The sequence below is a fragment of the Girardinichthys multiradiatus genome, chromosome 23 (genome assembly GCF_021462225.1).
Source record: "Girardinichthys multiradiatus isolate DD_20200921_A chromosome 23, DD_fGirMul_XY1, whole genome shotgun sequence".
Taxonomy (NCBI): domain Eukaryota; kingdom Metazoa; phylum Chordata; class Actinopteri; order Cyprinodontiformes; family Goodeidae; genus Girardinichthys; species Girardinichthys multiradiatus.
In genome coordinates this window covers 14,133,300-14,158,416 of record NC_061815.1, presented here as the reverse complement: position 1 = coordinate 14,158,416, position 25,117 = coordinate 14,133,300, and the positions used below count along the sequence as shown (strand labels likewise).

Genomic DNA, 25,117 nt, shown 5'->3' with positions numbered 1-25,117 from the left:
TACATCAGAGCAGTGATGATAAATGCACATCAAAACTGTTTTTGAATGGAGAAACCTCGGGGATGACCTTGACATTGACCCTAGGCTTTTGTTGTAAAACCAGTTCACCAAGGGAAAGCAAAGGTTATATGAAAGCAAAACAGGCACCTTTGGCTTAACTCATTCTGTTGATGAATCAAAAGTAAATACCAGGCAGCTTATAAGAGAAGCTTAGAACAGGACCAACCAAATAAAAAATAAAACATGTTTTAATTACATATAAATAGGGAAACCGTTTCACATTTCTGTTCTACATGTTATCATACTCATAGATAATTTATATTTTAGCCAAACGTATGCACAGATTTCATCTATCGGAGTAGTGATTGTAAAGATGTCGCCTCCTCAGTGACAGCAGCGGACTAGTCATCCTCCATGTCCTCTCCTCCGGTTAAGCAGGACAGCCGCCTGTTAAAAGTTAAAGTCTCCGGCATCTCCGGCTTGCTTAGCCGCCTCCTGAATTCGTCACTTGTGAAGTAGTACATGAGTGGGTCAAGGCTGCAGTTCAGGCTTGCGAGGCAAAGCGTTATGATGTGACACCTCTGAATAAGATTTCTAGTGGAGCAGTCGCTCAGAGTGTTAGCTTTCACCAGGAAGTCCAGCGGCATAGTAATGTGGTAAGGTGCAAAGCACAGCAAGAAGACTACAGCACAGCATAAAACCATCTTCAATGACCTCCGCTTCTCCCCACTGTCCGGAACACAATCTGCTGTCACCGTTCGGAGGCTCCCAGCAGTCAAAATTGAACAGGCCACCACCACAATGAGGGGGATGATGAAGCCCAGCAGTTCTGCTAATAATAGCAGTACCCAGACTACTGGAGGACTGATGCTTTTCATAGGCAGCTCTGCAAAACACACAGTCTCTAAGTTGTTCGAATTGGGTTCCCTCAGCCAAGGGAAAGGCAGACAGGCTAGGCAGACCATCAGCCAGCCAGCAACACATTTTAACAGGTCTCCTTTTTGCTTTGACGAGTTGTACTTCAGTGGACACACGATGAGCTGGCAGCGACGCACACTGATCAACACCAGGAAGTAGATGGAGGCATACATGTTGACGTACTTGAGATAGAAGCAGATCATGCAGATGTGGTGACCGAAGGGCCAGGTTTCGTTCAAATAGTAATAGATCCGCAGAGGCAGGGACAGCACCTGAGGAGGACCAGAGTGTTTAGGAACAACCTTTTATTATTAACTATCATTTTATTTATTTTCAAATTATCAGCCAACTAAATCCTACAGTTTTCAAAATGTGTTCTTGTAAAAATCTGAAAAGTGTGGCGTACATTTAAATTTAACACCCTTGTGTCAATGCATTGTAGAAGGAACACCTTTTGCTGTAATTAAAGCTCTAGAGGATTAACTGCCTTTCCAGCTTCGCAAAATAGCTCCAGCTTAGTCTGATTTAATGGGGAACATCTCTGAACAGCAATTTCCAAGTCTTGTCACACATTCTCAGTAGAATTTAGGTCTGGACTTTGACCGGACCATTCTAATACATTAACATGCTGTCATCCAGACATTTCCATCACAGCTCTGGCTGTATGTTCAGGGTTTCTCAAGTCTTTTGCGTCCTCTAACAGGCCCTGAAATTTTTTCCTTCCATCTTCCCATCATCTCTGATCAGATTCCCTTGCCCTTCTGAAGAAAAGCAACCCCACAGTATGATAGAGCTAGGGATCCTGCATTATAATCTAACACGGCCTTAAACATCTTAACAGCTTTCGCCCTGACTTGTCTGCTGTCTTCCTTGGTCTTTATGATGCTGTTTATTCTCGTAACGTATTTCTGAGGCCTTCACAGGATAGCTGTATTGAAACTGAGATTAAATTACTCTCAGTTGGATTCTATTTACTAGTTCATTCATTTTGGGGTATCCTTGAAAAGTGCAAATGCATGCCACACTTTTCAGGTTTTGAATTGTACAAAATTAATTATGCATAATTTTCCATGGTGTAAGTTCATGTGGTGTGAATACAAGGCATGGGAATAAAACCTCTCCTTTTTTAAACCCAACTGAAACCTTTCGTTTCTACTTATTTTGGTTTTAGGATGACCAACGTAAACTGAACAGATCCCAACTGAAAGGACTTTGCAAACACTTAGCAAACTGTGCGTGTTTACTGACTGAAACCTCATTATAATTTAGTTCATTTAGTTGCTCATTTTATCTACAGAATTTATTGTTATTTTACCAGAAATCATATATTCCCACTCCAACTGATAGCTTAATTGCCCTCTCATTAACTTTTCAAGTCTAGAAATAGAACTTGTACTATGTTAATACCCCAGGATGCTGCACACTGCAGGTTATTTCATCTGATTTTACATCAGTTTTGCTGGTATATTTATAATTTTACCAGGAATAAATTGGTTATGGTTGTTATAGTTATAATTCTTAGTTTGGATTTCTACAGTATCCAATACAAAAACATTACAGTATAGTTCCTGAGTTGGCTGTAGGTGTGCAGGAATGTCAGATTAATCTGGAAAGCTGCAGTTATATAAACCTTTCTTGCTTTCTTCATAACTATATGTTAAAAGACAGCCAATCAGATTTGTTCTACATAATCATTATATTAAAAAGGAAAGGGTCCAGAGAGTTTTTAGTTCAACTTTTCCAGCAAAAGGATTTTTGTGAACACCGAAAAGATGGCAGCCAATAAATCGTATTCTATCTTTTCGCAGCTATTTTCTTCCTTGTGCTGATACATTTATATCATCTGCTGCTTCTCAACAAAAAGTCAGACCCCAAAAAACCAAACTGATGTCTGTGACCTAGAGGTAAATCTTTAGAACTTGAAAACATGACAAATGGGGCAACAAACAGCATTCAAAGCAGTTCTTTTTCTTGCTATCAGTAAAGGCAGGGGAGGCATTGCGATTTATTTTTCAGCTATCTAGTTGAAAAAAAAAAGTGAAAATCCATTCATTTTCTATACCTTCTTCTTCCATACAGGGTCACAGGAACCTATCTCCAGTAATCTACAGGCAATAGGCAGGGTTCACTCTGGACAGGTCACCAGCTCATTGCAAGGCAACTCAGAGACAAACAACCATACACACATAAGGGGAGTTGAACCCAGAACCTCCTTGCTGCAAGGCAACAGTGCTACAAACTGTGCCACTGAGCAGCCATTGTGAAATTCCTTTACAATTTTATTCAGCATCCTGCTGAACTGGTATTACCAAGATGAAATCGGTAACAGATATTTCATATTAAATCAGGTACCTTGCAAAAGTATTAATGCCTTAAACTTTTTTTGCCTTATTACAACCACAACTTTAATGTATTTTGTCGTGATTTTATGTGATAGACCAACACTTTCTCAACACATTTCTGGAGGCCATCGTTTGGGCTGCATTTTATTTAGGATCATCAGAGAAAAAGGGGCTGAACACATATGCACCCTTCTCACACTTTTCAGATTTTTCATTTGTAAAACATTCTTTTAAACCTAGGATCCTTTTCCCTCCATTCCATAACTATGAACTTCTTTGCATTGGTCTGACACAAAAAATCCCAATAAAACACATTCAAGTCTGATGTGGAGAAAATGTGAAAAAAGGGACCAGAACTACCCTTGCAAGACAATGAAGTTAGAGAGATGATGAATAAGATATGAATGTGAAAGCTCTGCAGTGTAATTCTGAGTGAGTCCCATTTTTCCAGTAATTCAGTTTTAGCGGTTGTCAAAGCAATTCAGTTTCATTATAGCTCCCTCATCTGCTCTGAGCACTTAGTACAGAAAGTAAAACTTTAAACGCTCCCATTCACAACAGCAGAGAAACACTAATACTCTGCTCTCATCTGAAACCCACAAAAGTATAGATAATTTAATCAAGTAGACTCTAGAAGAATTACACATGTTCTGCTTGTCAAACATTTGTAAATCTACCTTTTAATGTAATAATTTTCTTTCTAACAGGCTTCCTCCTTGGCTTTTAGGCTTAGAGGCAACAATCACTACAAATCCTGGTTCATTTCTAAGAGACTGTGCTTCTTAGAGTTCAGTTCTCAGTCAATTCAAAAGCACAGCTTATAAGCTGCCTGGTATTTACACGAATAAATAAAAGTAGTAATTATGCTACTAGGCTTTTCCCGTGTTGGTAACGATGTCCAGTTAATGATGAAATGATTCAAGTAACAGGTTTCCTTATTGGCATGAGGTATTTTAAGCTGGTAAAAATTAAAAGATTTACTTTAAACTTTAATCTGGCAGGGTTATGAATAATTTTTATCTGAACTATCTCATTATATAACATAAATACGACCAGTTGTTATCATTATGGAAGCACTTGTTGAAAATCCTCATTGGTACAGAGTTAAATGCTATCCACTACATGCAGACAGATGAAGTAAAAGGAGAAAAATGATGCTATAAGCAGGAAGGAAAAAGGGGTGGAGTTTACCTGAAGCAGATCGGCCACGGCAAGGTTCATCATGAACACCACACCCCTCTTGGTTTCCCGTCTGTAGATCCTGAACACCCACAGTGCCAGAACATTGCCGAGCAGGCCTGGTGCTAAGATCACGCTGTATACCACTGCGTACATTTGGTGCTGGTAGTCCTTCAGAGTGCTATAAGTAGAACAGTTGTTGCTGATGTTCATCGTAAAGACAAGAAGAGTAGCTGCCTTACTCTGTCTGCAGCTGGTTGGTGTCAGAAAAGCTGCCTTTGGTTGGTCAAAAGTTTAATTCTTGCACCCATGCTGTCCATTAGGGTGAAAAGGAGTCCATACCTTGAACTGTATTCCCAGCAACTTCTCAGCAGCTTCACAAACCGAGGACTTTAGTTTCCAAAGCTGATAGTTTGTAGGTCTTCCAGTTAGTACAAGGTATTCTGATGGAAGACAGAAGAGTGAGTGAAATCAAAGGTAAAAAGCCTAAAACATATCTAGAAAAAGAGTTTATACCGATGCTGGTTGCGCTGTTGCTATATAGAGAGATAAATAGTTTCCCCTGGGGTTTAATAGCTGGCCTCATGTCCTAGAGAGAATGTCAAGTGAACTTCACCTTAGTGTCCAAGAATAGAGATGTAACTTTGTTTAAAGAGTTGAATTAGCCCTTCCCCTATCAGCGCAGTGGTAGATGAAACTAGCTTTATGTTTCGCTAACCCTCTAATGGCTGCAGGATTTGCATGCAGCCCAGATAGCCATCAGGTTTTGAGAAAGAGCCTTTTCAAAGATTAAACACTGATCTCATTGTCACTGATCCATCACACACCTGTGCAACACACATATGTACCTGCCTGATGTTTTCCTTAAATTCTTACACATGCTTGTACTGTAACAAAATACAATGTTGTTTTTTGTCAGGGCTCTGTCCAGTAAAGTATCCAAACTCACAGAGCTGTAGATGTTAGATTCTCCCACACAGTGTTTACTGCTGAGCGTCTTCACTTGCACAACAACCCACCATTAGTCTGTGCCAAGTATCTAAGCCCCAAGTGCCAGTGAAACCAGGTTAACAGAGACAGGACAGGCGAAGGTTAACAGGATGTGCAGTAGTGCCCTGAATATGCACGGTTGGATTCAGTAACACTGTATCAGGCGTTCTGACACTCTGCGGATATAAAATAAAAGTAAGCGAAAGTTTTCGATGACCTTTTTGCATAGAGCTGCAGATGTTCATCTCCTCAGGAAACACTTTAATCTGCAATGTATCTAGCCTGCTGTAGGCACTCGTAGGTGTTGCTATATGTGCAGTGTACAAGTTGCATCATAAAAACGGATTTACACTTGATGCTCTTTTGCTTTTTTCATTGTCCCATTTCATTTTGGATAACTATTTCCCCTTAATGAATGAAATCATTATTTTCACTACACTGTATTTTGATTCAAGGTTCACACTACAAGGTCCTGGCTGCAGCTGTTCCTGCTGCTGGTTATCAGGACACCAGTAAACTTCTTTAAATGTTTTAAAATGTACAATGGCAGGTGCATCCATGGGTTAGAACAATTACCTCTTTAAGTTATTACCATGATAACATTTTTGACGATTAGGTTTATTGTTGTCAAAAAAAAAACCTAATGAACTGAGGCATTAAGAACTTTAGATCTTTTGGTTTTTCTTTGATTGCAGGGTCTTAGACTTTTCAGCAGATACAGGCTGGCAGAGACATTTCATCCAGCAAACAGTTTTCAATGTAGCTTTTTCTAAGCTTTATAGCAGCCCAAAGAAGACCCTTTGCTTTTTGAAGATGTCTTTGTCCTAAAAGAAAACTACTAGATCCCTGTCTCTTCCAGCAACAACTAGCTGTCCATCCACTAATGCTTTTTAAGTTATCTTTTAGCTAGATGTCTGTGTATGTTGGTTGGTTAGATTTCTTGGATTCTCATTCAAGAAAAGGGTTGCTTATACTGACCAGGTAACAAAGAGATAATACGAGGCTGTACGCCAGTTTGGCAAGAATCTACATTGTCAGAGGTGTCAACACTGTTCCCAGATCCTCAGTAAGAAAAGTAGCTATTGGCTGCTCTTAAAGTTTTATACTTTATGATTCACTTGGGGGTCTGCAATAAGTCTTTTGTGTGAGCTGAAAATAGACAGAAAAATAAATTGATTTATTTCAGAAAATGTTTGTTGTACAGGAATCAGCAGCTTTGTGCATATGCAATGTATGCATTTTCAGTTTAGGGTGAACATCTGCTGCTCTGAGGGACAGCTGCACAAGGACCGGATCACATGTGAGTGCTTTTGGGTGGTGGAGAGGCCACATGCTTTCACCCTAGTCTCCAAAAATCTACAATAACATTAGGAAAAGTCTCGAAGATTGTTAGAAGCTGCTTAAAAAAGAAGCCTCAGTTCGGGCCCCAATTCTTAAATATGATTGATACCTAGCATGAATGGATCAAAAATGCACAGACATGATCACTTTATGGCCAGAGGAGCAAGCAATAATAAAATCACATCACAACACAGCTTTCTTGTGAGAAAAAAAAGCTATACAGAGTTGCAGATAAAAGCTGGTACGCAGTAATTAGGATGATTTTTAAAGTTTAGATAAAATACATGACAAACATCTGTATTCTGCCATGTATGCTTGCACTTTCAACAAACAGAAAAATGACACTCCATGCTTCAAGATCCTACATGAGTATTTTGTTTCATACATCAGATGAACTGACCCACAGCTTCCTGCAATCCTTAACAATAAAAGCCTTAAAACCTCTTACAGTATCCTCCCCCCATGACATTGTGAATAAAGGGCAGTTGTCAGCTGGTTTCCTGATTGCTTTAGATAAAGTTTGTGTGGAAGTTTCCAAGCTTGGAGTGGGCCTCTTTAGAAACTTAACTGAACATGCTTGAGGGGGTGTAAAATGACTAATATGGTGAGCCAAGAGTATAAACAAGTCTCTGCGACTCAGATATACGGAGCGCTCTTTAGGGGGAGAAACAGGATATAGAGAGGGTTGAAGAAGAGTGCAGGAGGCAAAATCTGCTTTTTAAGGTTTGAATCTGGCTTGGCCACTACAAACTAATAATACTACTTGCATTAATAGATGCAGTCAAAATACTACTACAATCAAAATGTTAGTCAAGTTATAGGACTACATTAAAGCTAAATCTGGGGTATGATTAATGTTAAAGCTTCCTTTAAAGTAATGTTAAAATGCACTTTTCTGAAACAAAATGTGCCTCTTGAGTTAGCCTCACTAAAACTTTAAGGTATTTCGATAAATGTACGATGACATAGCCTCTACAATGTTGTTATTTATTATTTGACAAAAATCACAAAAAATAATGAATTATGGAACAGCTGGAATATTGGATTTAAGGCAAGGACCAATCCAAACATGAGGAAAGAGGGCACAACACAGTTTGTGCCACTGATTCGGAAAAATAGCTAGAGCAGAGGGTCAACAGCCAGACCACCGAGGCAACTGCAGCTTTCTTGCTGCAGGTAAGAAAATTATTTTTCTTACAGCATTTTTTACTTTTTTATATGACTTCTGACTTCAAAACACATGTCCTGATGTCTGCAGAATGAATTAAATCAACAACTGCTCTCTCCAGCTGTTCCTATTGCATGTTTTGCCATGTCAACATGAGCACCAAAGATCTTTTTTGCATTGTGTAAGCAAAATAAATACGTGTTTGACTATAACTGCAGTCTTAAAAGTTTTGACTACCCTTCCATCCAACAAACTTGTTTGCTAGAACTGACTTTTTTGGACAATATACCTTGGTCTGGGGAATTAACTACAAATTGATTCTTAGAGTTGGAGAGTTCTGTCAGATGGTTTCCTTAGGTTAATGTATTGCAGCTACATTATGTAGCTGATAAGAGATTTTTAGGGAAGAAAAGCATGCCAGTACACATCCGAGTGGCAATTGTGGTCAGAACTAGAGCACAATCTACATCTATTTGAATGCTAACATTATGTTTTTTTTTATTTAGCAGTTTTTACAACAAGCCATTTTGCCCCAGTGCGGTGGATGACAGGCAGCTTGACTGAGCTTGGGCTTTTAAATTCCTTCGTATGCTGCCAGTTTGTTGCATCTCCAAGCTAATCCTGTCAGACATGTCAACATGTCTCCTGGCTTCCTACTCCTTACTGGATAATTTGCCACAAATCTTCATGTTATGAACTCCAATTTGAGCTAGAATTTTGTCTGTCACTTCTGTCTGTGGTGGCCATCATGTTATGCCATAATGTACAGGTTCTCTGTTCTAAACATAACACCATCATTGTTTTACAACTTCAGGCTGTATTTGGCTTGCTTTTTTCTGTCTCTGTGCTTCTTAATTTTGGTCATTAATATATACAGTATGCCCTTTAAAATGTAACCATGAAATGAAGGTTTCCGATCTCTTTGGAAATCTGGATACATACATGGTATTTTGTTCTATTTGGACACAACACTCAGAAGAGCTCCCAGTAGACCTTTAGTCCTGAGAACAAATTTTATTCTACTGACCTCTGACCTCTTTGTGACTGATTCTCCACTTTACATTCTCACCTTTACAGAAACTCTCTGCTCCCATTAGACGCTGTGTATGTTATCTTAAAGTAGAGTGCCTCGCGACGGTACTCGGCCCCTTTGAACCTTTCAATCTCTTGCCACATTTCAGGCTTCAAACATAAAGATATAAAATTCTAATTTTTTGTGAAGAATCAACAACAAGTGAGACACAATCGTGAGGTGGAATGAAATTTATTGGATGTGTCAAACTTTTTTAACAAATAAAAAACTGAAAAGTGCAATATTATTCGGCCCCTTTACTTTCAGTGCAGCAAACTCACTCCAGAAGTTCAGTGAGGATCTCTGAATGATCCAATGTTGTCCCAAATGACTGATGATGATAAATAGAATCCACCTGTGTGTAATCAAGTCTCCGTATAAATGCACCTGCTCTGTGATAGTCTCAGGGTTCTGTTCAAAGCGCAGAGAACATCATGAAGACCAAGGAACACACCAGGCAGGTCCGAGATACTGTTGTGGAGAAGTTTAAAGCCGGATTTGGATACAAAAAGATTTCCCAAGCTTTAAACATCCCAAGGAGCACTGTGCAAGCAATCATATTGAAATGGAAGGAGTATCAGACCACTGCGAATCTACCAAGACCCGGCCGTCCCTCTAAACTTTCATCTTGAACAAGAAGACTGATCAGAGATGTAGCCAAGAGGCCCATGATCACTCTGGATGAACTGCACAGATCTACAGCTGAGGTGGGAGAGTCTGTCCATAGGACAACAATCAGTCGTACACTGCACAAATCTGGCCTTTATGGAAGAGTGGCAAGAAGAAAGCCATTTCTCAAAGATATCCATAAAAAGTCTCATTTAAAGTTTGCCACAAAGAAGGTGCTCTGGTCAAATGAAACCAAAATCGAACTGTTTGACCACAATGCAAAACGATATGTTTGGTGTAAAAGCAACACAGCTCATCACCCTGAACACACCATCCCCACTGTCAAACATGGTGGTAGCAGCATCATGGTTTGGGCCTGCTTTTCGTCAGCAGAGACAGGGAAGATGGTCAAAATTGATGGGAAGATGGATGGGGCCAAATACAGGACCATTCTGGAAGACAACCTGTTGGAGTGTGCAAGAGACCTGAGACTGGGATGGAGATTTATCTTCCAACAAGACAATGATCCAAAACATAAAGCCAAATCTACAATGGAATGGTTCACAAATAAACGTATCCAGGTGTGGGAATGGCCAAGTCAAAGTCCAGACCTGAATCCAATTGAGAATCTGTGGAAAGAGCTGAAGACTGCTGTTCACGAACGCTCTCCATCCAACCTCACTGAGCTCCAGCTGTTTTGCAAGGAAGAATGGGCAAGAACTTCAGTCTCTCAATGTGCAAAACTGATAGAGAGAGTGACTTGCAGCTGTAATTGTAGCAAAGGGTGGCGCTACAAAGTATTAACGCAAGGGGGCCGAATAATATTGCACGCCCCATTTTTCAGTTTTTATTTGTTAAAAAAGTTTGACACATCCAATAAATTTCATTCCACTTCATGATTGTGTCCCACTTGTTGTTGATTCTTCACAAAAAATTAGAATTTTATATCTTTATGTTTGAAGCCTGAAATGTGGCAAGAGGTTGAAAAGTTCAAGGGTGCCGAGTACGTTCGCAAGGCACTGTAGTTGTTAATTTAACAAAAACGTAACTGGCTTTCATTTCCTCTTTGAGCTTTGTTTTGAATTTGAATATATGAGCAGCCTGTCGAAATCTTTGACAGGGCATGATAAGTACCAGTCTCTAGTTGACGTATGGTGGTGAAATAGTGCTTGTCTATATTTGAAAATGGTTGATTTTTCTTTTAAATGGAGTTAAAATTGATAGTTTAGTGTGTAGAATCTTAAAGTAGTAAATTTCAATATCTTGGGTTAAACAGTTTTAGTTTTGAGATCCTGGCGATGGAAACATAATTTTCATCAGCTGTGATTCACCTCTTTGTGGGCGTCTGTGAGGTTACACTTTTTCCACTTTGCGGTCTCATGAAAGGGCACCCAGGTCCCTCTACATGCTGTATGAGCAAACAAAACATGTGACACTCCTCATAAAGCACACTTCACATGGACACAATGTAATACAGATACCCCAATACTAACACACTCGGCATAACAGGCATTCCTCACTGTGGAGTTACATACGAGATCCCCCATGAGACATGAGTCCACATTGAAAGCATCCAGCTTTTTCACGCAAACCTTTTTTTGTATAAAAAAACAACACTTAAGAACATGTGTGGTAATTCTCACCTCTTTCTTGAAACGTGTCTCAGAAAACAGAAGGGTGAAGTGTGAGCCAACACATTTCTTTCTTACTCTCCCCTCCTCTAACATAATTCGCTTTCACTGCCCTGCCTTTTTCTAACACCTTTTTTTGGAAAACTTTAAAAACTCTTTATCTCCTTATATATTTTCCTGTTTTTTTCTAATTTCATTGTCGCTATACGTCTGCTGTCTGTCTCTATCGGCCTCCAGGATGAAATGGGGATTTTAGCACACAAACTGTGCTTCCTGTGTGATGAGGAGGGGAGTGGCTTGCACTTTTTTTTTGTTAACACCACCAGTTCTGCTATTATATTCTTTGAATAGACTTTCTTGTGGATCATGTTCACTTAATATGCCTGACTCTTTTTGGCATGTTAAAACATCAGAACATATCAAAAATAGCAAAATATAATGTAATTTGTTATCTTAGGTCACCAAAAAAGCTAAAGTGTTGTAAAATGGTTTCACTGCAGGAGGACAAGAGGAGGGTAAACTATGTTTCCAAAGGTGGGCTGAGCTTATTTCGATGTCAGAGGTGGTTTGGTTTTTGCAGATGCATCAGAGGAGAGGAGGTGGGTGTTTGGGGTCCAGACCCCAACGGCTTTTCATTGTGTCTGCAGCAGCTGCCAAATACAACCACGCTCTAGAGATTATGTACAGTAAAAAATGAGATGGTATCAGTTTTATTTAATTTTTTTCATTTATTGCCTGTCACAAAGAAGACTCACACTCAAAGCAACCATAAAAACACCCTGGAGACACATATCAAAAGACACATAAGACAGAATGCATCACTATTATTTACAGTAAAGTACAAAACACTGACAGGCAGCTTCTCTCTGATAGCTTATCTGAAATTTCAGCATTGTGTAGAAATTCAACACAGCGGACCTACAAGGAAACATGTCTTAACATTTGAGAACTATTATGAGGAAACAAGGGGCCATCATCTGAAATTCCTCTATTTGTCAGTTAAACAGCTTGTCCAATCCAAACCTTACAAGGTCCCAGTTTACATGTCAAATTGTCTGTGGGCAAGATTTAAACTCTGCCTTCTCCCAGTCTGAAGCCCAGTTTGGGATAAAGCAAATTATTTCCTTTCAGTTTAATTAACACCTGAATGAAGACTACAGGGCCCTGCAAAAGTTTTCATAATACTTTTTTTCACATCATGTCACGTCACAACCACAAACATCAATGTTTTTAATTATATGTTAAGTGCATTTTTGTAATACAAAATCTTAAAATGTAGAGAGCATATTTTTTCAGTATCCGTTTTCTGATACCCCTAAATAAAATCCATTGTAACCAGTCACAAGTCATCTTATAATAAATGAATTCCACCAGGGTGTAAATGAATTTAAATATAAATACAGTTGTGTGAAGGCCTCAGATGTTTATTAAAGAACCTTACAGAGCAAACAGCATCAGGGAGATCAAGGAACATAGCAGACAGGTCATGGAGGAAGTTGTGGAGAGCAGAGTCTGGCTACAAATCAATATCCCAAGCCTTGAAGATCTCATGGTGTTCGACGAATTATCGAACACCATTATTGAGCCTTCCAAGACATGTCTGTCCATCTAAATGGACAGGCCAGGAAAAAAGAGCATTTATCGGAGAAGTCGCCAAGAGGCCCATAGTAACTCTCAGTATAGTGAGCCTTAAAAAAAAACATTTAGCTGACAGCTGTCGAGGCTAGCTGGTTGTAAGAGCAGTGAGAACGGACATCTCCAAAAACACTGGAGCCCTTTTCCAAGGCAACAGCCTTTATCCCCTCCCAAAGATAACTGGCCTACAAATGCTGTCTTTGAAGGATGTAGCCCCTGAATTTGGACACAGCTTCTACATTAACTTTAGCTTTTAAATAAAAACTAGCTAAAATTCTAATCTTAGCTAAAATGCTAACTTTTCTCCAATACATTTCTCTAACCTAAAAAATATGAGGACTTTCAATGTAATTCTAGCACTGTAATAATGAGCAGGCCTTGGTGAACAATCATGGTAATTTTCATGTGTCCACAATAATTAATCTAGGTGGTGACGAGGGAAATAAAGGCATAATTTCCAATGTTTTTAACCCAGGGTGTATGATGGAAGGACACATTCTGAAACAAACATAATTCAAAGCAAAACAGTAAAAGTTATCAAAAAAAATTCTTTGATTGTGATTGCCAGAAAAATCTGAAGGTACAGCGTAAGGTTAATGTCTCTACACCGCTTGGTTTAGGAGATGGGACAATTTGAAAACATGTCCGGTTATATCAGTTTTTTAAGGAACATTTCTATTGCCAGTGTGTAGACTTTTAGTTATTTGGGGCAGTTTGCCAGAAATCTGTGACTCCCACGTACATTTGGTGTATAAATTGTGCGAGTAAGTAGAATTTGTTCGGCCAACGAGGAGCAGATTTAGAAACCCAGAGTGGTACTCTTTAGCTTAATTGCATAGCAACCTTAGCAACATATGTATTTTCAAAACAATTATCATAATGTGACCAAAATCCTAAGTAGGCATTTTATGAAAATGGTAAAAGCTATTGGCTGTACGGTGGCGCAGTTAGTAGCACTGTTGCATTGCAGCAAGAAGGTCCTGGGTTTCTGCATGGAGTTTGCATGTTCTCCCCGTGCATGCGTGGGTTCTCACCGGGTACTATGGCTTCCTTCCACAGTCCAAAGACATGCCTGTTAGGTTAATTGGTCTCAATAAATTGCCCTTAAGTGTGTGAATGAGTGTGTGCATGGTTGTTTGTGTGTTGCCCTGCGATGGACTGGCGACCTGTCCAGGTTATTTTCCCCCGCCTCCCACCCATAAACTGCTGCAGATAGGCACCAGCTTCCCCACAACCCACTATGGAAGAAGCGGTATAGAAAATGACTGACTGGTAAAAGATATTACAAAGGTATGAATTATACAGTAATAGCTGAATGGGATATTGTAAAAGCTGAATGGTTAAAATTGCACAAAGTATGCAGTGGTATTTAAAGGCCAAAAACATACAGAAGCAACTAGAATTATGAAGAATAAAGAGAAACAGGGACACTGTAGTGCCTACAGCATTCACGCAAATATGCAGCAAAAAGGATGGGCAAAAATGTGCTTTCGTCATCCACAATAGATAGGTGGCTGTAACTGGACCTAAATGGAGTTCAACAAAATTATTGACTCAAGGACACTGAATACTAGCAAATACAACCCTTTACAGATTTGTGTGGTTACATTTTAAAAACCATAGCCATATGATTTTTTTCCAGTTTACAATTATGCACTTCTTTTTCTCAAAATAACAGCAAAAGACAATTAGGTTTGTGACTGCTAAGTAAAAAAAATGAGAAAAGTTCAAGAGGCAGTATAAATACTTTTAGAAGGCACTTTGGCATCTTCTCTCAGTACTGTTATTCTCTGTCAGAACAGGTGCTCTCCATCCTCAGTAGTCTGGTTTGTGCGGGACACTGTTTCGGGGAGTTAATTGGAGAGGAGAGGAATGAGGAGGAGAAGGAGGAGGTGCGCCTGAGGTGCATTCTGAATTCGGCATTAAGAAAGTAATAAAGAAGTGGATTGAGGCAGCAGCTCATGCTTGCCAAGCACAGAGATACTGGGTGAAACTGTTTGACAGCAAGCCTGGTGGAACAGTGTAGGACAAAATTCTGCGAAACCATCAGGTAAAGCAGGAAGTTGATGTGGTACGGGGCAAAGCAGAGCAGAAAGAGAGCAGAGCAACTCAGTACCATCCGCAGAGCACGCCGCTTCTCGCTGTTTACATCCTTTTCATGGTTTCTATCTGTCTGACTATTGGAAGTGATGGACTGGAGTCTGCTACGTGCTGAGGAGCTGGGAGCGGTGGAGTTTTGCTGATCCAGGGTCTGCCTGTGGTTAAGGGACCATACTATGCGGATGGAGCAGTAAATGATGCAGATCAGAGGAATCACAAATCCAAATAGCTCACACACACTCATCATGGTTACAGCCAGAGGGACAGAGACCTTACGAATGGGCAAGTCTTTAAAACAACTTGCTTTTCTTGAGTTGGAACTGGGGTCTGACCCGCTGTTTAGAGGGTTGGGCATGGAGGTGATGCTTGATGTGTTGTTGCTGCTTCCACTGCTCCGCATCAGAATAAAAGGTGAGCAAGCGACACCGACACACACCCACACTCCTATACTAATTAGCAGGTCGTAGCGACGCCTCCATCGACGGGCAGTGAATGGGTTTAGGAGGAACACGTATCTCTGCACGCTGATGCACACCTTAAAGAGAAGAAACATGAATCACACAGCTATAATTAGAAACCTAATAAAAGACATTTCATGACTTTCCGTTCCTTTCGAAGGGGCGTCATACCCCTTGAAATGTATTTTTCATTTTCTCACGTTACAGCCCACAAACTTTGGTGTACAGTACAGACCAAAGGTTTGGACACACCTTCTCATTCAAAGAGTTTTCTTTATTTTCATGACTATGAATATTGTAGCTTCACACTGAAGGCATCAAAACTATGAATTAACACATCTGGAATTATATACTGAACAAAAAAGTGTGAAACAACTGAAAATATGTCTTATATTCTAGGTTCTTCAAAGTAGCCACCTTTTGCTTTGATTACTGCTCCGCAAACTCTTGGCATTCTGTTGATGAGCTTCAAGAGGTAGTCACCTGAAATGGTTTCCACTTCACAGGTGTACCCTGTCAGGTTTAATAAGTGGGATTTCAAGCCTTATAAATGGGGTTGGGACCATCAGTTGTGTTGTGCAGGAGGTGGATACAGTACACAGCTGATAATCCTACTGAATAGACTGTTAGAATTTGTATTATGGCACAAAAAAAGCAGCTAAGTAAAGAAAAACGAGTGGCCATCATTACTTTAAGAAATGAAGGTTAGTCAGTCCGAACAATTGGGAAAACTTTGAAAGTGTCCCCAAGTTCAGTCGCAAAAACCATCAAGCGCTACAAAGAAACTGGCTCACATGAGGACCGCCCCAGGAAAGGAAGACCAAGAGTCACCTCTGCTGCGGACGATAAGTTCATCCGAGTCACCAGCCTCAGAAATCGCAGGTTAACAGCAGCTCAGATTAGAGAACAGCTCAATGCCACACAGAGTTCTAGCAGCAGACACATCTCTAGAACAACTGTTAAGAGGAGACTGTGTGAATCAGGCCTTCATGGTAAAATAGCTGCTAGTAAACCACTGCTGAGGACAGGCAACAAGCAGAAGAGACTTGTTTGGGCTAAAGAACACAAGGAATGGACATTAGACCAGTGGAAAACTGTGCTTTGGTCTGATGAGTCCAAGTTTGAGATCTTTGGTTCCAACCACCGTGTCTTTGTGTGGCGCAGAAGAGGTGAACGGATGGACTCTACATGCCTGGTTCCCACCGTGAAGCATGGAGGAGGAGGTGTGATGGTGTGGGGGTGCTTTGCTGGTGACACTGTTGGGGATTTATTCAAAATTGAAGGCATACTGAACCAGCATGGCTACCACAGCATCTTGCAGCGGCATGCTATTCCATCCGGTTTGCGTTTAGTTGGACCATCATTTATTTTTCAACAGGACAATGACCCCAAACACACCTCCAGGCTGTGTAAGGGCTATTTGACCAAGAAGGAGAGTGATGGGGTGCTGCGCCAGATGACCTGGCCTCCACAGTCACTGGACCTGAACCCAGTCGAGATGGTTTGGGGTGAGCTGGACCGCAGAGTGAAGGCAAAAGGGCCAACAAGTGCTAAGCATCTCTGGGAACTCCTTCAAGACTGTTGGAAAATCATTTCCGGTGACTACCTCTTGAAGCTCATCAACAGAATGCCAAGAGTGTGCGGAGCAGTAATCAAAGCAAAAGGTGGCTACTTTGAAGAACCTAGAATATAAGACATATTTTCAGTTGTTTCACACCTTTTTTGTTCAGTATATAATTCCACGTGTTAATTCATAGTTTTGATGCCTTCAGTGTGAAGCTACAATATTCATAGTCATGAAAATAAAGAAAACTCTTTGAATGAGAAGCTGTGTCCAAACCTTTGGTCTGTACTGTATTTTATTGGGTTTTTATATGATTGACCAACTCAAAGTAGTCAATACTTGTGAAGTGTAATTAAAATGTTTTAGGAATGGGGCGATCGTGGCAATCCGGCGACTGTGGTGATTGTCCGACCGTGGCGACGGTGGTAAAGGTTCGTCCTTTAGCTGGCAGGTTGCCAGTTCAAAGCCCTGCTCTGTCCATCTCAGTTGTGTTCTTGGGCATGAAACCTCACCCACCTTGCTTGCTGATGGTGGTCAGAGGGCTTGGTGGCACTGATTTGGCAGCCTTGCTTCTGTCAGTGTGCCCCAGGGCAGCTGTAGCTCACCACTGTCAGTGTGTGAATGGGTGGATGACTGATTGTAGTCCAAAGTCCTTTGGGGACTTGATAAAGCGCTATACAAGTGCAGGCCATTTAAATAAAAATCTAAAAAGAGAGGCATGCATTTTATCCATAATACTCTGATACCAATAAATAAAATTCAGTGACACTAATTGCTTTCAAAAGTGAACTAATTACTAAATAAAGTCCATGCAAGTTGTTGAGAGGTATAAAGCATAATGTGATTATAAAACAACATCCCAAGTTTTGAACATCTTGTGCGTTGTTCAATCTATCACCTAAAACTGAATAGATTATGGCACAGCTGCAAGCCAACCAACACATGGTAGCATAACTCAAAGAATCAGCCAAGCGGCTCGTGGTAACTCTGGAGGACATGCAGAGATCCACAGCTCAGGTGGAAGAATCTGTTAAAAGAACAAGTAGAAGTTGTGCAATCCACAAATCTGGCCTTTATGGAAGAACTTTAAGAAGAAAGACATTAGAAGTTCTGTTTAGTGTTTGCCACAAGCCATTTAGGAGACACAGCAAACGTGCTCTGGTCTAATGAGATCAAAATCAAACTTTTTGGCATCCACACAAAATGCCATGTGTGGAGGAAAACTAACATTCTCCATCACGGTGAACAAGCCATCCCCACGGTGAAACATATGGGGGCAGCAACATGCTGTAGGTAGGGTTTGTTTAGCAAGGACAGAGAAGATGATCAAGAGCAAGATAGATAGACCTAAACACAAGGCACTTCTGAAAGTAAACCTTTTAGATGCTGCAAAGGTCTTAAGAGTGGGGCAGAGGTTTACCTTCCAGGGGGCCAAAAACACATACAACTAGAGCTACGACTGAATAGTTTCAAAGCATGTTCATGTGTTAGAATGGCCTAGTCAAAGTCCAGATCTAAATCTGACTGATAATCTGTAGCAATATTTGTAGCTTGATTTTCATAGAAGGTTTCAATTTGTCAGAAAGAATGGACTAATCCAGTCACTCAAAGAGCTGGTGGAGACAAGCGTTAAAATTATTTGTAAAATGACTTTCTATGGAACTTTGTCTATCACATAAAATCACCCAAAAAATACATTGAAGGTAATGCTTTTAACAAGCTTAAGAGGTTTGAATACTTTTGTAAGGCATTGTATCCAGAGTTTGACATTTATGTTGAAATAAAATGCTAAATGAATTGGACTTCTCCTTTTTTCTAATAACTTCATCAAAACATTTTGGTATATTGTAAATTTGAATTTAATTTCAAATATAAACGGCGCTCTTACCAGGAATACAATTGCAGCGTACATGTTGAAGTATTTTAGATAGAAGCAGAGCAAACAGAGGCTTTGTCCGAAGGGCCACGTGTGTGTGAAGTAATAATAGATTCTGAGGGGCAGAGAGAGGATGTGGACCAGGTCTGCCAAAGCCAGGTTTATCATGAAGATCACCGCCTTGGTCTTCTTACTGTAGAACAACACGTAGAAGAGTTGGCTTGTCAGGGCAAAACTATACAGTGTTGTGCAAGAGTTTTGAAACATGAGCGATTTCCCTTTGCTTTAATGCATACAGATATAATCTTTTGAAGGGATCTTGAGCAATGTTACTTTGTGCCTTTTGAATGCCTATCAAAGATTTGCTTTGGACTTGAAAGTCAAAATCCAAATATAATATTTAAAAGTTTGCACAGTTTTGACTTTCTTCATATTGATATCTGCCTGACCGACCTGAAGTGTTTGCAGAGGACCCAGAGAGCAGTGGTGTTGAGAAGCAGCCCCGGGATGAAGAGCAGCAGGTAGAAGTAGGTGTACATCTTGTCCATAGTTTGGTTCCAGGTGGTTAAATTATGGCCACATGAAGAGGAGGAGAGGTTCGTTGAGAACCCCTCTGTTGATCCAGTCCACTTTATAGGCATTGTTTTTTTCTCACGAAAACACAGATGCTGGGGGCTTCCTTCAGTTCACGTTGTCACTCATTGCCACAACTGAAAGACAGAAAGCGGAAAAGGGTAGAAGTGCTAAGAATAAATACTATAAAAGCTGATCTAACTTTATAAGATAATGAAAGAGGAAGCTCCTATTTATGTTAAATACTTTCATTGTTAATATCAAATATATTTAACATTAGTTCTTGTTATGCACATTTTGTCATTGGTGGTGAATGTAAGACATCTAAACGGGGCTGTTACCAGAAGCAAACATCCACACATGAACGTTCAGTTTCGTATTGAGCAGGTGTTTATCCACCTACAGACTGCCACTCCACTGCAAAAACCCGTCAACAGGAACAGGCACCTACCAGCCCAGAACATCTGGTACAAAACCCGCTAATTTACTTCTGTTAAGAAAAGCACGGTTTTTATTTTGTTTGTTCTTAAATTTGTAAAACCTAGCCATTTCTGCAGGTAAGGGTTTTCAATATAGCGCCACCACTGTCTATAGAAACCTGCCATAGATTATTGATTAACAACCATTTTAGGGGAATATTTCTCATTACAGACATGGAAAAATGTATTGTCGTTCTTGGTTAACAGGTGTATCAAACTTTAAAAAACAATCTTTTATTGCATTAACAATCCCACACAGAAACAAAATTGCTGTCAATACTTTCTAAACTGCCGCCAATACTTTCTTAAAAACCCTTTTGTGATTTAAACAGAACATAGTCTTCTCCATTTATCATTTTGCAAGGTTAGAGAGACAGAAAAAGAGATCTTTTCTCTTTGCTCAATCACTCTAGATCTCTTGCTCTCTTTGGCCAACCCCATTATTTTTTCTTTCTTTTAATTGAACATGGGTCTGAAGACTGGGATGGTCACGAAGAAGGTAGATTTTGTGTATGGTGACACATTTCTGCGCCGATTTAGGTGTATGTTGTGAATCATTCTTATCTTTTTAGTTTCCTAAAAGAGTCCAAAAGACTGTTAGTTAAAATTCCATGAAATTTGAAAGAAGACATGATGCAGTGCATTCCAACTAATTTCCCCGGGCATTTGATGAGAAACAAGCCCACAGCATCACACATTCTCTACTTAACAATGGGAATATGGTGGTTTGCCACATACTGGAACTAGGGCAGCACGATGTAAAAAAATATGTGATGGCAATATTGGAAAATGTTGCAATGATATTATCAGTTGCAATAAATCCCAATTATCCTCACGAGCCTGTTTCTCACCTTTGCTTTCAAATCTCTCTGTGAGCAATTTGGGCTCTGTTTTCTGTCAAGTAAGCGTATCTGTTACAGTGAGACTCCATCCAGTATTTAAGTGTTTTTATTCATCCCCAGAAACATAAAATTTGTATTTATTTATTTATTTGTTTGTTTGTTTGTTTTACAAATCTCGGGGTTCACAAGACCTTCCACAAATTTAGATTTTATTTTGGATGGTTTTCTGTTGCTCTGAAGGTAGCTACTCTAAACCTAAACATGCTTTCAACATTTTGTTTCTCCTCTGTTCCTTTGTTTTTCACACTGCCATTGATGCCTTCTTGAAAGCTCTTCAAAATTTGCTGTGCCTTTTGGAGATATGGATTCCAACAATGTACAGCCCTTCCCTGATATTTAAGAACAAGATAGGTTGTCGTAACAGTCCATAGGAGTGGTTTTCCTGATAAACTTAAGAGTTAGATAAAAACTGATTGTCATGCAGCTGGAGGACCAGTCAAAGCATTGGTTACAGTCCTGTCAGACATACGTAGCTGCACGCTATAAATTTCACACAAGACTTAAGTACTTAGTTAGTACTTTCGTTGTCATCAGTACCTTTCCATAAGGCAGCTCTTATAATAGAAAGTGTGAAACAAAAGAATTGAACAAGTCTTATTAAATCAAAGCCTAAGAATACTCAAGGTCCTTAAATGTTTTTGCATGCTGACGGTTTGAGCTCAGCATGGTGTCAAAATGTGGACAGCGAAAGCAGCAGATTGAAGTTGGATAAGGACTGTGACAGGAAAGCTATTGGTTGAAGGTTGTTTTAGTTTATCAGAGAAGCATCATCCTTCCCTCTACCACAAAGACTGGTCCACACCCTTCCTCTGCTGGTCCCAGCAGAGGAAGAGAAACATAGTGGCAATTTCTTTTTTTCACCTTATAGACTGTTTTTTTAAACCTGAACTCATTTTGTCCCTTAATCATGTCGGTCATTGGATTCTCTCGTTACCCAACATCTATCCATGTTTATCATGCTGTTAAAAGCTGAGAACTGACAGAAAATGTGCTTCGTGAAAATGAATTACAATGAATTACAAAAACATTTTGTACAATTTTGCTATTTAACCTGGAGAACACAGTAATCAAGACACCTTACATTTTACATGTATGCATTCATAAGGCTGAAAACAAAGATTTAACAACAAATCATAATCGTCGACAAAAGGCAAAACATGACAAACCACAATGACAAGCAGTCAAACTTGTCAAAAAATATTAGTCATTACCTTGTGTTGCAGCGTTTTTCCCTTAAATCATCAGCGGGCAAAGCAAGGATAGTCCAGAACCTGAGACAGAGTGCCAGCATCCACATGCTCCAAGAGCTTCACAAATACGCACTCATCACTTCTCCTTGAGCTGCACACAGTAGCAAACACAGACCCTCCCTCTTCTTCCTCTTTCATGTGCACTTTTGTACGAGACGAAGAAACCTGTCCGTTGGGCCTGTGAGGTCAGCAAATCCCACTTACTGATGTGGTTTGCCTGTGTAACTGCACAAAGTGATGGCATCTGCTGTGAGCTGTTGGAGGCTTGACTCGTGGTTTCAGAAGCACAATCATAAGGGGAAGGGGAAGCTCTGCCTTCTATGTCTGACGTGGTATTTTTCAACCGTTTGATACGTTACTGGCTCCATAGCAACTGAGCAAATATTGAAGACTGACACAGAAACATGCACGTGCGGTTAAAAAACACCTAAGATAAACTGAGCACAAACAAAAAGGTTTTCTTCTATAATTGTCAAGATCTCTTCAACAGGTGTCAAACCAGACCTACAAGTTCAGTCTTACTCTGTGTAACGCTCTGAGCTGTAGAATGTATGCACACTGCTCTGTTGTAAAATAATATTAATGTTGACTTTGGATTAGTGTGGTTACAAAAATGCTCATGAGCTTCCGCAGTTAGAACACCACTTCCCTTTTTTGAAAGAGCTCAGCAAATATTTAAATACTGTAAGCTTTCTGTTATTTTTCCAAATGGAGGGTGACACAGAGAGAAGCTTAAAGTTTCCAGGTTCTCGCAGGCATCTATGTGGCTTTTTTTAATGTACAAACGTGGGGAAGATACTTTATTTCATCATGTGCAGGTCAAGAATTCCTAAAACCTAGAAAGACAAATCTCTAACCAACATCTGATACTGATACCAGACATGCTGCTCTTTAAGGTCAGAATGGTGTTAGTGTGACGTTTAAAACAAGACTCGTGTGTTCTGTCTTCTAGCCACTAGATGTCAGACTAGGCCACCCTTTAGCACAAATACACGGAGAGCAACCAGTTGATTGCTTTCTGTTGCAAAAATAAATTCTTCCCATTAACCTCACAGGGGATAAAAGGGTTTTCTTGTATGCTTCAACACTCCTGTTCCTTATATTTCCTGACCTTCTATCCACTCCTGTGCTGCCATCTACCTCAATGCCACTCTTGACCCTGGAACCCACAAAGCATTTGCCTCTGCGATTGAAAATACATGATCCCATCACATACACATGCTGGAGGTTCCTGTCAGTGTTAACAGATCTTTTTACTCAGTTAACATACCATTGCAGAAGATATTCATGTCTAAAGGATTAGCAGTAAGGGGAAGGATCTCCATCTCTTGATTGCTCAAAAGACTAAACAGGCAGCTCACAGTTACTGCTGTCTCTTAGCACAACTGTCAGAAGCCTGAACAGCTGCACATTTTTTTTCAAACAGTAAGCACTGGTAAATGATTGGTGACCTGAAGGCTACTTAGAAGCAGTACAAATGTAGCAAATGGACAGATCTACATAGCTAGTATCACCACTTTTCTTTGTACTTCACTGTTTGTTGATACACTGAAGAACGTTTAGAGCAACTAGCCCTTGGAGGTGTTACAAGCTGGACAACTTTTCGGCTTTAGATTTTCTAAAGCCGAAAAACCACTACAATCCCTTGTATTTAAACTTTGGTTCTAATTTTGTGTTGTTGCCACCAGAACTTTCAATGTAATTTATGACCAGCACAAAGTAATGCATAATTGTGAAACGGAAGAAAAAAGAAACATGGTTTGTGTTTTACATTGCATTTACGTATGTCCCCTGAGTAAACACATGACTGACCAATCACGTCTTGCAAAAGATTCTTAGTTGGATTTTAGATCTGGACTTTGACTGGGCTACTCTATCACATGAATATGCTTTGATCTTTCCATTGCAGTGTCTCTTTCTAGAGTTTTTGTCCTGCCGGGCAGTGAACCTCTGAGCCAGTACCAAGTCTTTTACATCCTCTAACTGGTTCTATTCCAGGATTGCCCTGTATTTAGTTCCATCCATATTATTGGGTCTGATTAACATCCCTGTTCCTTGTAAAGAAAATCATCCCCAGACCATGATGCTGACATTACATAATATATTTCATGTACACCAAAAGTGCATTTTTTTCAATGACCACTGCACATCATTCCAGATGTTTGCTGGATCTACAAGGCTTGTGACAAAGTGCCAATAGGAATGCTTATAGTTTTTCTTTCAACAATGGCTTTCTTCCTGCCACTCTTTCATGAAGGACAGATTTTTGGACTGTGTGACTAATAGTTGTGTCGAAAGCTTGGGAAAAACATCTTTAAACTTAACCACAACTTTATCCCTGATCTGATCTACTGAGGTTTTAGGGTGAGATGTGGCAAAATGTGGAAGGGTTTGCAAGAGGTTTGCAAGGCTCTCTAAATCTGAGATAAAGTTGTTTATTTTTACACTGCACAATCTGTCGTGACAAGGTTTTACATTCCACTGGAAATCCAGAATAAAACGGTGCACACTCTTTAGCATTTAGAGAAAAGTGTTCTACAAATGAATGCATGTAAAGCCAGCAATTCACATTTTTGGGGGTGGATCTGCTGACTCACAAGTGTTTAGTTCTTCGTTTTGTGTAAGATCGCGATTTTGGGGCAAACAGGCAAGAGCGTTCATCCGTACTTTGGAATGTGAGCATATTTGTTGCGTGTAACAGACTTTGAGGAGATCTGCAGTCTAATGCCAGATTAGGGCAGAGAGCCTTCATTCAGAGGCAAACAATGGACCATTGCTCAAATCATAATAAGCATTTGGCCTGTGACACAGCACAGAGGCCAAGGTCCTCAAATAAATAAGGGCCCTCCTCTGCTCCTCTGGTCACTTGGTGAGTCAGAGCGGAAAACTCCTCTAGGAGTTAAACTGTACAGTCCTCCTGGTGGCAAAGACCAGTCCAGAGGAGGTTTGACTATGAACCAGTAATGAGTTGGGGAAAAGAAACGATAGATTAAAAAAAAAAAAACATTATGGAAAAATCAAAAAGGCTCT

The 25,117-nt window shown here is 40.0% G+C and overlaps 2 protein-coding genes across 4 annotated transcripts; both read right to left on the bottom strand.

Moving 5' to 3' along the window:
• Positions 1 to 230: 230 nt before the first annotated feature.
• gpr174 (G protein-coupled receptor 174) lies at positions 231 to 11,504 on the bottom strand. Of its 3 annotated transcripts, none has more exons than XM_047353652.1 (4): positions 11,263 to 11,504; positions 10,951 to 11,027; positions 4,452 to 4,882; positions 231 to 1,190 (listed from the first exon to the last, which is right to left on the bottom strand). In XM_047353652.1, exons 3-4 carry the CDS (start codon positions 4,650 to 4,652, stop codon positions 402 to 404), a joined length of 990 nt encoding a protein of 329 aa, XP_047209608.1. In that variant the 5' UTR covers positions 4,653 to 4,882; positions 10,951 to 11,027; positions 11,263 to 11,504; the 3' UTR covers positions 231 to 401. The 3 variants fall into 3 exon arrangements, with proteins under 3 accessions (XP_047209608.1, XP_047209609.1, XP_047209607.1); XM_047353653.1 differs by lacking the exon at positions 10,951 to 11,027 and having other exon boundaries at positions 4,452 to 4,620; positions 4,782 to 4,882; XM_047353651.1 differs by lacking the exon at positions 10,951 to 11,027.
• A 2,531-nt stretch (positions 11,505 to 14,035) lies between these two features.
• p2ry10 (P2Y receptor family member 10) lies at positions 14,036 to 24,988 on the bottom strand. Its single transcript, XM_047354448.1, has 4 exons — positions 22,049 to 24,988; positions 19,337 to 19,593; positions 18,896 to 19,076; positions 14,036 to 15,520 (listed from the first exon to the last, which is right to left on the bottom strand). Exons 2-4 carry the CDS (start codon positions 19,522 to 19,524, stop codon positions 14,669 to 14,671), a joined length of 1,221 nt encoding a protein of 406 aa, XP_047210404.1. The 5' UTR covers positions 19,525 to 19,593; positions 22,049 to 24,988; the 3' UTR covers positions 14,036 to 14,668.
• Between the last annotated feature and the right edge of the window lie 129 nt (positions 24,989 to 25,117).